The sequence below is a fragment of the Podarcis tiliguerta genome, assembly GCF_965153285.1.
Source record: "Podarcis tiliguerta genome assembly, chromosome: 8".
Lineage (NCBI taxonomy): Eukaryota > Metazoa > Chordata > Lepidosauria > Squamata > Lacertidae > Podarcis > Podarcis tiliguerta.
Genome location: NC_139541.1, coordinates 77850642 through 77864515, shown reverse-complemented (window position 1 = coordinate 77864515; position 13874 = coordinate 77850642). Strand labels below are relative to the sequence as shown.

The window sequence follows — 13874 nt, the reverse complement described above, 5'->3', positions numbered from 1 at the left end:
CCAACAGCTCCCTCCTCAATAGTAATAATAATAATTTATTATTTATACCCCGCCCATCTGGCTGGGTTTCGCCAGCCACTCTGCGAGGCTTCCAACAGAACACTAAAATACAATAACCTATTAAACATTAAAAGCTTCCCTAAACAGGGCTGCCTTCAGATGTCTTCTAAGCGTTTGGTAGTTGTTTTTCTCTTTGACATCTGGTGGGAGGGCGTTCCACAGGGCGGGCGCCACTACCGAGAAGGCCCTCTGCCTGGTTTCCTGTAACTGGGCTTCTCACAGTGAGGGAACCGCCAGAAGGCCCTCGGCGCTGGACCTCAGTATCCGGGCTGAACAATGGGGGTGGAGACGCTCCTTCAGGTATACTGGACCGCGGCCGTTTAGGGCTTTAAAGGTCAGCACCAACACTTTGAATTGTGCTCGGAAACGTACTGGGAGCCAATGTAGGTCTTTCAAGACCGGTATTATGTGGTCTATATGAGATCGGAAGGGGGGGGGGGAGGAAAAGGAAGACAAGCAGGAAGAGTGGCTGATGTTGGAGTTTTTTTTGTTGTTTTAATAGGAACCAGATATTCCCAACTTTGCAGTGGAGGGAGGCAGCATTTCCCTTGCAGATACTTCTTCTGTAAAAGATCCTCTCATTTCCATTAACTTATAAACATGATTTACACTCAGTCTCTGGCGGCAGGAGGGGAGGAGGGCATGCAGAGATTTCCCCCGCCACCTCTGCAGAGGGCAGCAGCGGGAGGCACGTGGGGCAGACGTCTCTCTCTCTCTCTTGCTATGGTCCCGTGGAGCTTCTCCGCGCAGAGGAGGCGAGGTTTGGGATGGCGAAGGGCGAGGGGCGCCGTGACATCCAGCAGACACAGAAGCCAACAGAGGGCAAAACCCTTGATGGCAGGTGGAGGGAGAGGGGGAGGTGTAGGGAGGGAGGGAGGAGAGGCTGAATAAAAAGCAGAAGGCAGCAGAACAAAAATGAAATCCTGGACTTTTAGGAGACTCGATTTGAGGGGTCGAATAATGTTAATAATAATAAAAAAGGAGGGTTCCCAAACATTCCCCAGACACACTGCAGAAAGGTTTGAGGGAGTCCTGGCGGTGGGTTTTTAAAAGCCCTGAAGGCTAAAGACTAGGATACACTGACATTTTTTTTATATAAAAAAATCTTCAAAAGTCCTGCCTCTGCCCTTCCAGGCTGGGGGAGGGGGGGGTCAGGAAGAATTCTCGGAATAGAAAGGAAAAGCAGGGAAGGCAAAGGGGGAGAGAACCATCGCAAAGCGCCCCGTCCTGGGTGCAGGAACCGTTGTGCCCCCCTCTTGCAGCGCCAGCAGCCGCAGATCCCCTTAGAAAGAAGAAGAGGCCTTCCCCCCCATCCCCGAAGCAGCACCCCCCTCTAGTGGCAGCAGGCAGGCAGAGCAGCGATTGCAGCTGCTTATGTCACAGGCGCCTTTGGCTCTTGCAAAAAAACCGTACCTTGGGGGCAGAAGCCCAGAGGGGGAGCCGGGAAGAAGCCCCCCAAGCCCCACGCAGACCCCTGCCCCCAAGTTCCCTGAGAACCAGCTAGCTGCACCCTGACGCATCCTGCTCCACCCCCACGCGCCCATGCTTCCTGGGCCCCGCACGCCCACCCCATGGAGGCGACCCCTAGCCGAAGGAGGATGCAAGGTGGCGGGGCAAAGTGGGTGCGAGCTGCACTGAATCGGTGGGGGTTGGAGGAGGAGGAGGAGGAGGAGGAAGGGCTGGCGGGCTTAGCCAATGGTCAGGCCAAAACCACACTGGAATTTGTTCTTGCGGTGGTTGAGGAAGGCGCCCATCGCCAACGTGAGGGGCAGGGGGAGTAGCTTCTTCTCCAGGGCTGCTCCTACAATCCAGTTGCTGTCGACGGAGCCTAGAGGGAGAAGGGGGAAAGCCGTGGTCAGAAGCAGCGGGAGCCGGCCTAAACTGTATTTTGTCTGCGTGGAATTGTGTGTCCCTCCCTCCCTCTCTCTCTGGCATCATGTTCATACATTTATTTGCATTCAGAGGCTGCCTGGGGTCCTTTCTGCCCAGAGCTGTGCCATAATAATAATATATTTATACCCCACCCATCTGGCTAGGTTTCCCCAGCCACTCTGGGTGGATCCCAATAGAATACGATAAAACATCAAATATTAAAAACCACCTTAAACAGGGCTGCCTCCAGAAGTCTTCTAAAAGTCGTATACAGTCATACCTCAGGTTACAGACACTTCGGGATGCATTTTTTTGGGGTTACGGACACGTGGAAACCCAGAAGTACCGGAACGGGTTACTTCTGGGTTTCGGCAGTTGCACATGCGCAGAAGCACTAAATCGCACTTTGCGCATGCACAGAAGTATCAAATCGCAACGTGTGCGTGCGCAGATGCAGCGCTGCAGAATGCGAACGCTGCAGGTTGCGAACGTGCCTCCAGCACGGATCACGTCCGCAACCAGAGCATCCACTGTAATTGTTTATTTCCTTGACATCTGATGGGAGGGCGTTCCACAGGGCGGGTGCCGCCACCGAGAAGGCCCTCTGCCTGGTTCCCTGTAACTTTGCTTCTCGCAGTGAGGGAACCACCAGAAGGCCCTCGGAGCTGGACCTCAGTGTCCGGGCTGAACGATGGGGGTGGAGACGCTCCTTCAGCCATCAGTGGACTAGGCTAGTCCCCTAAATTATTAAAAGTGTGCACCTTTTCCTCCGACTTGTTCATATACATTCATTTTAATCCCGTGATATTCACCACTCTGGAGTCAGACGCCTCCTTCCCAAATTCCAGGAAGCTTCAGCCCGGCATAGGGAGAGAGGCATGATGCTCCGACTTGGCCCAAGAGTCTTCCTGTCACCTTCCCAAAGTACGGCCAGCATTGGGAAGGAAGCAGCAGGGCTCCAGCATCCTGCTAGAGGCCGGGCATCTCCTTCCCAAAGCCTGGGAGGCTTCTGCCTGGCTTAGGAAGGAGGCGTGATGCTCACGTGGGGAACATCAGCCCCCCAATCACTCTTGCAAGCGGGCGCCACTGGCCCCAACTGTTTCCCCACGAAAATTTTCACTGCACACCAGTTTCTGTCCATCTCTCTTGCTAGAAACGGAACTGAAAAAGTACAGGCGTATCTGGGTATTTGATGCCGACACCTGTTTCCAGGTGTCCTTGCAAGGCCTCTGTCGGAATGAATGAATGAATTTTATTATTACGGTCACAGACCAGTTCCGGGTCACTTACAATATCAGGAAAATCATAAAACACAACAGGAATACATTGAATTGCAATTGGGTATAACAGAGACAATTCAGATACAGCAGCAGTTAAAAAAATATATATTAAATCTTGATCACTAAAATATAACCTACAATTATCATTTAAAGCCTCTGTCGGAGAATCGCCTAAGGGTCCGTTGCAAAGATACAGGAGAGGATGGGACGAAAACCTCGGCTTCCAGTGGCCGTCTGAGGCTCTGGCTTTTATTAGCTGCCCTGCCTACTTCACTAGCCAGCTCTGGGGGTTACCAGCTGCCACTGGTTCAGGCTGTGTGCATGCACACGCCACAAACGCCACAGAGATCACACCTGAGCGTGGCCCAGGAATCAGCATACTCAAAACGGAAGCAAAAAGGGAAACTCTCAAGAGGCAGGTCCCCCCAACACCTCTTGTTATCCCTGGGTAGAAACATGCGGTCTAAACTGGGATGGAGACGGATGCCGTACCTCTGAAAAGTAGGTTGGCTTTGGGGAGGTCCAGCTGGTAGCCAAACGTGACGCTCGTGTCCTGCATGCGGGTGCTGGCTTCAAACTCCACCCCCACTTGCAACTGGAAGGACACAGAAAGGGAGGAGGATGAGGAGATAGTTCGAAGAAAAACACTTTGCACCGATAAGTATTTCCTTGCTTTATTCTTGGCCCCACAAGCCATCTCCAAGCGGCCACTAACCTGATCGCTGGCTTTGTGGTAATACGTGGCGTGTGCTCCGGCCTGCCCTAGCGTCAGAGTCCCAATCCAGTTAGGTGCTGAGGGGGGGAAAGAGAGAAAGAATCGCTGAGAACCCAGGAACCCAGCCTCTCCTTCAGAAAACATCAGGTCTGTTCCTCCATGGATCTGTCACTGGTCCTTAGCAGCTGAAGTCCTATGAGATCTCCGGGTATAGGGCGGTATATAAATTCAATAAATGAGTAAAATATATTTTTTAAAAACTCTACAAAAATCAAACGAGGCTTATCGCTTTAAGTAAACCTGCAAAGGCTTGGCTCTTCAAGCTAGCACTGGTCGCCCCCGCCCCCATGGCATGTTGAGAATCAGGAATGTTATCTTTTTTCTTTAAAGGAGTTGAAAATTGCAGCCTAATCCTTCCTGCCTCTGTTTTTGAGACACAACCCTAATCCTCTGTGTGTACACTGGTGCCAAGGAAGGCCAAGCAGTTAGATACGCAGAACACAGTTCAAATCAGCCTAATTTCTGTATACCATTCCGCATCTGTGCTGCTTTTACATATGAAACTGTTTTCACTGTGAAATTGCTTCGAATACTTTGCAGGAACTGTTTCACGGGTGGATCTGGCAGGCTGTGTCAGTACCTGTATACTTCCCAGCAAGCGACATGACGGTTCCCTCCTCTCCCGGGCGGCGATGGTATACCAGCTCCCCACCCAGCGCCAGGCAAGGTGTGATGCTCTGTAGGTAATGCGCCACCAGGATACCTGTGGGGCGGAGAGGAGAGGGGATTGGTCAGGACTTGACAGGTAGAAATACAGCCACGTGGATCACACCCTCAAGACAGAGGGACCCACGCCAAAGGCCAGTCTAATGAGGAGAGGAGAATAGGAGCTTTCTCACCTGAACCCACTAAGATATCGGGGTTCCCTAGCGTGACGGCTGCAGTGAAGTCTGCGCCCCGGTATTCCCCATCCACCTGCCAGTTCACGAATTTTGATTGCTGCGTCTGGATGGCCGGGGGGAGGAGAAACATTTGTTTGGCACAAGGAATTTGACAGGCAAGGGCCACACTGAACCACCATGTGCTGGGAGACACATGGGGTAAGTCAGTTGTCGGTAGCCACTGTCAAGGCATTAAGAGATCTCAAGCACACAGCCTGGCCTTGCATGCAGATACGCCTTCTCCGAGGAGACGTCGGGAGGCTGAATCGCTATCAAGACATACAACAGGGAATCCCACGGCCAATCCCTTTCCCCACCCTTGCAAATCCCCAAATCAAAGAGGGACCGTGGAGAGAGCAGACTAAGAGAGGGAGACGCTGCAATTAAAAAATAAAAATAAAGTAAGAAAGTCTCCTCAACCAATTCGAAGCAATGGACAGAGATTAGTCAGTTGGTAGTCATAAATTAAATAGGAATCTAGTTTTGCAGTGCAGGGCACCTCCCTGGTCACCTGAAGGCAATTCTGCTCGCCGTAGGTGATCAGGAAAAGAGGGATATTTACAAGCCTCAATCACAGGCCAGCAACATACCCCGTGACCCAAAGGGCCCAGGGCATACCGCAAGGCCTGGATCTGCAAGAAGATGGCAGCAGCAGGAGGACCTGTGGGAAGGGAGAAGAGGAGGAGGAGGAGCTCAGCCAACAACTCAGTACCTGGAAGGCCACCTTGGAGCGAACTTTGTTTGTGAGCTGGTGAATGATCTGTGCATTGAGGCTGCCGCTGTTGTCCATGTCCCCCACCAGAACGGGGAAGGCCTGAGGCAGAGAGAGGAACAAAGGCACATTCAAAGGGTAACCAATAAGTAACTTGTTTAGGTAGAACCCTTATGCTCTGTCTTTCCACAGTACAGTCGTACCTTGGAAGTCAAATAGATGTCTGTTTGACTTCCAAAGCATTCAAAAGCCAAAGCACGGCTTCTGATTGGCTGCAGGAAACTCTGTTGGACGTTTGGCTTCCAAAAATAGTCTGCAAACCGGAAAACTTGCTTCCAGGTTTGTGGCGCTCGGGAGCCAAAACGTTCGGGAACGAAGCTGTTTGAATTCTGTTCCAAGGTACAGTCTACAGGGAGGCTATCATAATTACATTAAATACAACTCAGAGAATAAAGTAAAGTAGTAAGAATAAGAATAACAGACACAAATTGCAGGGGGTTGACTAGATGACCCATAAGGTCCCTCCAACAATTCTATGATTCTATTATCAAGAACCCTCAAATTACCAATCAATGAGTACCCAAATACAACTATTTTAACTTGAGTTATACATCTGGTTTGATTTCATTTTGTTTCAACTTTATTTTATTAAAATATTTATAACCCGTTCTCTAACCAAAGATTTCAAGGCAGAGCACAGAGCAAACTACATTATCAGGCACGGATTAAAAAACAAAGGAATAAATAATCTTAATGCCATCCGTGGCCATGACAAAAGTTAGCGCAAGCAGTCACTAGAAGCTTGAGTAACAAAAGGTATGGCCAGAAGGATCTCAGATTCGAGTTTCTATGTCGTGTAAAAGTTGTTCGTGCTTTTGCACGCCATCCCAGAACCTTTTGCTGCGGGTGATTAAATGTTATTTTAGATAAATAAAATGGGAGAAAGTGATCCTGACTGACAGAGATGAGAGAATGACCCAATTATTCAGATGCTCAAGATCCGCAGAAACAACACCTATTGTTTATCCCAGGGGTCTGCAACCTTTAAGACAAAAAGAGCCACTTGGACCCGTTTCCGAAGGAAAAAAAACTGGGAGCCGCAAAACTCGTCATTATAAAAATAACCTTTTTGTCACTTTTTAATTATTTCTTTGTTTGACCCCTCAGAATTACTCCTCCTCATAGAAATAAACGTGAAATTAACAAGTTACCTTTTTATGTGTGTGTGTGTGTGTGTTCTTCACTCCCCTTCAAAACAGTGACCAGCGTACATGCCCCCTTTCAATGCAGTGACCAGCGTACATGCCCCTTACAATGTAGCGGACGGGCGGGCGGGAAGGTGACGTCGGGACGGTGCGTGACTAACGCACACACCGCCCCCATGCGACGTCACAGCCAGTACAGCGCCCGCCACAGTGGGGAGTGTCAGGGCGCACAATGTGCCTCCTCCCCTCGCTAGTATCTGCCCCGGAGCCGCGGCAAAGGTGTAAAAGAGCCACATGCGGCTCCGGAGCCGCGGGTTGCAGACCCCTGGTTTATCCCCACCACAATGCGTGCAAACTCACCTCTGTGGGGCTCAGCTGCTTTGTCCCTACATACGTCACCCCAAAGTGGTAATTGGAGTCGCCAACCGTACTGAGAGCCACCGTGTGATTGACCTGAAGGCAACAAATGTGTGAAACAGCAACGTGAAACTAAGATGTAGGAACACAGCAAGCCAACGTATACCAAGTAAGTCCATCTAGCCCAATTATGACTACACTGATTGGCCCCAGCTCTCAAGGATTTCAGATGGGGGTCTGTCCCTAGTCCTATCTGTGGGTGCCAAGAAATGAACCTGTGTCCTTCTGCATCCAAAGCAGATACTCTAGCACTGAGCCACAGCCCTCGGCAACCGCTGGCCAGATCGCCTGGGGTGAGCGGTGACTGCTTCCAGGTGACCACACTTTGAAGCCTTTGTCAGTTCAGAGTGTTCTCTCTCTCTCTCTCTCATATTTTAGGCTGATGCACCACACATACCAAGAACAGATGGGACTGGATAGGCAGTTAAATCAACATTTGCACAGGTTAATGCAAAATATTGCTTGCAAAAATTACTAAGGGCTAAAAGCAGGCTTGTGTGCTGCAAAGCATGGTTTACTGTTACAATAGGTTTTTATCCAACTCGTTCACTGAGTAAGCCCACTGAAATCAAGACTTAGCTAGATGCAACCCAAAATCTCTAGAGTGAATTGCCTGCAAATTGAAAGGAGTCACCCTTACCTGGAAGTGGTTGCTGAGACCTTTGTTCACAGTCAATTTCACGCCCTCCATCTGGATGGGGAATAATTCTGAAACGGTGAGAAAAGAGGGTGTCAGATCATCATGTGGTCACATTTTGTCCTTTCAAGCTTCCCCTGCTCAAAACAAGAGCTATTAGGGCCTCTCCCAGAGATGCCCAGTGTCTGATTACAGGAAATGTGTTCAAATTCCCACTTGGCTGCGCTCTCGGCCTCTCCTACCTCTCATTGCAAGGCTAATGAGAGAGAACCCAGCACCTGCAATCCTGAGCTGCTTGAATGAAAGGCAGGACATGCTACAGGCAATTGGGAGAAAGTGTGGAAGTGTTTTCCATACTGGTTGTCGGCACGACAAGCAGGTAGAAACAAAAACAGGTAAGCAGGCAGAGCCATGAGATCCAGCCTTCAGGCCTCTGGCAAGAAACCTAAGAGAGCAAACAGCTTTTGGAAAACAGAAGGTCTGATCTGCACCAGCTGAAGTCTGGTCTAGTGTACACAGACAGCTGAATGAATTGGTAGAATAGGCTGCACCACTTCAGGCTGTGTCTCTCTGCAGAAACTGCTATTTTTGAATGCTTTCCTTGCATTAAGGGGGGGGACCTCCTGCAAATCAAATAATAAAATTGGGGTAGCCAGTGTGATGACCTCCAGGTGTAATTGGACTGCAACTCCCATCATCACTGACAACTGGCTATACTGGCTGGGCCTGATGGGAGTTGGAAGATACTGAACTGGCTGTCCCTGAACTCAATTATCATGGCAGGGAGAAAGGTTCCAATCTAGCCCCACTCCTGGAATGTGCTCGTTTCTCGCTTGCAAGTTTTCCATGCAGGGGCACACACACACAAAAAGTGATTCCCACCCACCCTCTAGCCCAGTCCGTGTTGATCTAACCACCTTGTCCCACAGCATGGGTGAGACCAGGCCTTAGACTGTTTAAATGAAGAGTTGGCACTCGGAATGGAAGGAAGCAAGCAAGGGGACCATCAACATTCACACTCCATAAATGAATGAAACTAGTACTGATAATAGTAATAGTAATAGTAATAGTAATAATAATAATAATAATAATTTATTATTTGTACCCCGCCCATCTGGCTGGGTTTCCCCAGCCACTCTGGGTGGCTTCCAACAAAGATGAAAAATACACTAAAATGTCACATATTAAAAACTTCCCTGAACAGGGCTGCCTTCAGATGTCTTCTGAATGTCAGGTAGTTGTTTATCGCTTTGACATCTGATGGGAGGGCGTTCCACAGGGCGGGCGCCTACTGATACATTTGTGCCTACTGTTAGCCTTTTTCACAAGAAGTCAAAAGGAAACAGTCTCCCTAACTCTGGACTAGAATCATTTTTTAAAAAAGCGCATACGAAGATGGGAAGCAAATTCGGGAAAGTGACAGCTCCTCTGAAACCTTCTGCCTAACGAATGGAATTTTATGGCCAAGCTATATACACAAGCAATATACATCCTGTGCTAGGGAAGGGGAACCAAAGGCACAGGGGCAAAATGCAGCCTCTCTCTGCTCCCTGGAACAGCGATGCCCTCTCAAAATGTGTCTGCAAGGTTTTTGGAATAATTATATGATAGCTATTTATATAAGTACTCTGCACAGCCGGAGGACATGACAGATTACAGGTGGCGGCCATTTAGGCGTGTCCAATTGACGTGCAACTGCTGACACGCCGGTCTTTATGACCTGGAAGAGGGCAGAACAGGGGCAGGGCGTGCTTATGCACACTCCGTTGATGCGCACGGGGGCCGGGAATGGAACCCTTGCATGAAATGGTCACTGCCTGTACAGAGCCACACTCCAGTGTCTGGTGTGACTCCATAGCATATAGCAGCCTTGCTGAAGCCAAGCCTAGGCCTGATTAGTGGCTGGATGGGAGATCAGATGAGAAAAGAACAGAAAGCCTCTACAATGCTCCATCATGAAAGAAAAGCAAGCAGGAGGACTAATAAAAAGAATTAAGCATTTACCACAAAATCAAGGATTGTTAAAAAGTGCAAGAGAACGGCATGCCATCATTACCTTCACACTTCTACGTATGTCACTTTAAGCTGCTCAAGCATAGAGGGTTTATCTCCCCCCGCCATTTTATCCTCACAAAGACCCTACACGGTAGATTAGGATGGCACTGTAACTAGCCCAAGATCACCCAGCAAGTCTCACAGCTGAGTGGGGATTTGAACCCTAGTCTCCCAGGTCTCAGTCCCACACACTAAACACTCCACTGCACAGATGTACAACTGAAAACCAGCAAGGAATTTTCAGTTCTTCTTAGAAGTTTACAAATAATACCAGCGCTGCTATCCCCATATTGCACATCGAAATGAGGCAGGCATGGCTAAGGTCATGTTGTAAGTTCTTGGCCAGGGGTCAGCAAACTTTTTCAGCAGGGGGCCAGTCCACTGTCCATCAGACCTTGTGGGAGGCCGGACTATATTTGGGACGGGGGATTAATGAATTCCTATGCCCCACAAATAACCCAGAGATGCATTTTAAATAAAAGCACACATTCTACTCATGTAAAAACATGCTGATTCCCAGACTGTCCGCGAGCTGGATTTAGAAGGCGATTGGGCCAGATCCAGCCCCCGGGGCTTAGTTTGCCTACCCATGTTCATGGCCAAGGGGAGATGTGAACTGGCGTCTGCCTTGGCAGCTCCCTCTTAGCCACTGAGAAGAGAGAACAGATCAGGGTCTCTGCCCACCTTCTGGCTAACCAAGTCTTTAGCACACATCGCTGCTAGGTTATTGTGAAAACATAGCATTGCAGCTTTTGCTTTCAGAAAAGAAACTGGGGTTCTCGCTAATTTGATGGGAGCACTCTCAGAGCATGCCTTACTTCCATGCTCCCAGGATCCAATCCGAAGTCACATAGCAGATCTGGATCTGCTCAGTGCCTGGATGAAGCACCACGTGGGAAACCCCAAAGATGCAGCTTTCAGTTTACATGATGGAACACGCAATGTGAATGAAATTAAAAAAAAAAATCAAGAGAGGATCCCAGAGTCTGTGCACAGACCAGAGACATGCTCTAAACAGGCAACTTGCATGGCAAAATATGAACTCAGTAAGCTGGAAATCCGACAACACAGAGAAACATGAGCTTTTGTTTTAGGAGCACACGAGTCCCGTGAGGTAGGTGCTGCCTTCCTTTGCCATGTGCTGGAGGAGCATTTTACCTTTGCATTTGCGGTGACACTCCTCGAAGGTGCCTGGGTTGGGAAGCTGGTCACACTTGTCTTCTGTGGCACGATCTGCTGCTGGGGGAACCAGCCCGCTGACAGGGGGCATGGAGAATCCCGGTGGAACCGATACGAGGCCAGAACCCGGCCCTGGCACGGCAGCAGGGGGCGCTGGGGAGCTGGCAGCCAGGACATTACCCATGGCGAGGAGCTAGGGAGAAGGAAAGAACTGCTCAAGCGGAAGGTTTTGTTCAGGGCCTTCAGAAATAGCCATTCTTCAGTGTGACAGCCTATGCTTTGCAATGAGCAAAGTTTGGAATATGGCCACCAATTCCTAGTATCAGGTTCAAAGAAGCAGACCGATGGCCTGGGTCAATCTGCTTCCACTGGTTGCTGACCAGGGGCAGGACTCATCGACAGAAGAGACAGAGCAGTATCCTGGCTTAATAATTTAGGACAGGGTTGTAGCTGTTACATGCTCTGCGTCAAAGAGTTGGTGGGGAAACTCCTGCCTGATACCTTGGCAGATCTGATGTGCATGTAGCTGCTGACCACTTTAAAAGACACACCAACACCACACTCAGAACAAGCCTAGAAACAAGCTTCTCCATGCTTCCCCCCTTCAGGCTATGGGGCTGTAGTTCAACATCTAGGTACCCACAGTTGGGGGAAGGGTGGTCTAAGAGTGAGTGGAGATAGATAAGCAGAACAGTATAAAGCTCTTATAATAGTGGCCTAAAAGCCTGTGAGCATTTAGCTCAATACTGTGTATACTGTCTGACAAAAGCTCTCCAGGGTTTCAGGCAGGGGGCATTGACAGCCCTACCAGGAGATGAAGAACCGAAACTGGGACGCATGCCCTACCACTGAGCCCCCTTTTCCTAAAAAAGGAGCACTTCTGAAGTATCAAGGTATACATGCCAAGAACCACCTGGACTGAAATGCTTATACAGTACAGCAGGAGCAAAAGGGGAAGCCTGCGATACTCAAGACTGCCGTCCTGCGCAAGTGTCTGAGCTGACATTCCCAGGTCTTGCAGTTAGGCTGCAGTCGTAGGAAGCTGCCTTATAACAGGTCTGACCATGGGGATCCACCCAGTTCAGTACAGTTCATACTGGCTGACAGTGGCTCTCCAGGGTTTCAGAAGTGTGTGTGTGTTTTTCCCCAGCCGTACCAGCAGTTGCCAGGAGACTGAACCTGTCCCCTTCCACATCCAAAGCAGATACTCTAACCACTGGGTAATCACTCACCGGGTCACCTGTGGTGAGTGGTGAGCACTTCCAGGCAACCATGCAATGAAACATTTGTAAATTCAGAGTCTTCACCCCCAAACGTATTCCAGGCTGATGCACCACAAAGCTGGCAACAGCCCTTCAAGTTTTCAGCCAGAGCATGAGGAAAGATCTCCCAGTCCTACCTAGAGTTTCTGGGAGACTGAACTTGTGCCCTTCGCCATCCAAAGCAGATTCTCTATTAGTTAGCGCTTGCCAGATCACCATTGGTGCTCAGGGGGCACTTCCAGGTGGCCCTGCGATGAGGCTTTGGCCAATTCAGAATTCTCCCCAGCATCTCCAGTAAGGGGCAAGGGAAACTCCTGCCTGAAACCCTGGCAGACCTGATGTGCATGTAGCTGTAAGGTAAAGGTTAAGGGGAGTCCTGACCATTAGGTCCAGTCGTGGCCGACTCTGGGGTTGCGGCGCTCATCTTGCTTTACTGGCCGACGGCGTACAGCTTCCGGGTCATGTGGCCAGCATGACTAAGCCGCTTCTGGCGAACCAGAGCAGCACACAGAAACGCCATTTATCTTCCCACCGGAGTGGTACCTATTTATCTACTTGTACTGTTGCGTGCTTTCGAACTGCTAGTTTGGCAGGAGCAGGGACCGAGCAACGGGAGCTCATTTGCGGGGATTCGAACCGCCGACCTTCTGATCGGCAAGCCCTGCGTGTAGCTGTAGACCACTCTAAAAAGACACACCAACATCACACTCAGAACAAGTCTAGAAACACTCTTCTCCATGATTCCCCACTTCAGGCTATGGGGCTACAGGCTAATGCACCACAGGGGCTCTCCGGAGTTTGAGGCAGGAGCTTTATATCTGGGGGGAGCGGGGAGGATGCTGCAACTTGAATCTGGGACCTCCTGAGGGGAAGCCACATGCTCTGCCGACGAGCTGCGGCCATTCCCTTGAAAGCGGGAACCGGTGGCTTGGGCCGAGGGAGATCCTCTCGCAGCAGGAGGGATCCCCACCCCCTGGACCCACCCCACCCCCCACCAGCACCCTTGGGCCTTCCCCTCCCCCACCCCTGGGCCCACCCTCTCCCAGAACTCCTCACTCCCCTCACTGCAGAGTCCATTTTGGTTTCCCCTCCTTCCCCTCTCGCGTGCCTGCCTCCCTCCCTGCCTGCCTAGTTGCCCTCCGTGCCCTGCTTCTCCGCCCCGCGCGGCCTCCCCTCTCCTCCCGCCCCGCCGGAGCCCCGCCGCCCTCCGGCCCGGGACTCTCCAGCCCCGCTCCCAACTCACGCGGTGGCAGCGGCGGCAGGAAGAACACCAGCAGCAGCAGAGAGAGCCGGAGCCGGGGGACACCCGAACCCGCCTGTCCACAAGCCCCGCCCCCCCGGCGCCGCCATTGGCCAGCGCCGCCCGTGCTCGCCCTCCGCCGCGGCGCGACTGGCTGCTGCGCACACAAGCCTCGCCCCCTCAGGCAACCCCCCCCCTCGTGGCTCGCAGGCATGGCCGTGTCCCGCCGCTTCCGCTCCAAGCACGGACTCCCTATTGGTTGGGCTCGCCGTGCCGTCCGCCCCGATTGGGCCGGTTAT

General features: G+C 50.9%; 1 protein-coding gene across 1 annotated transcript; it reads right to left on the bottom strand.

The window, feature by feature from the left end:
* Positions 1-766: 766 nt before the first annotated feature.
* Positions 767-13751, bottom strand: TOMM40 (translocase of outer mitochondrial membrane 40). Its single transcript, XM_083455861.1, has 10 exons — positions 13579-13751; positions 11053-11266; positions 7843-7910; positions 7146-7238; positions 5581-5682; positions 4827-4932; positions 4568-4690; positions 3928-4004; positions 3705-3807; positions 767-1888 (listed from the first exon to the last, which is right to left on the bottom strand). Exons 2-10 carry the CDS (start codon positions 11255-11257, stop codon positions 1749-1751), a joined length of 1017 nt encoding a protein of 338 aa, XP_083311987.1. The 5' UTR covers positions 11258-11266; positions 13579-13751; the 3' UTR covers positions 767-1748.
* Positions 13752-13874: the final 123 nt, after the last annotated feature.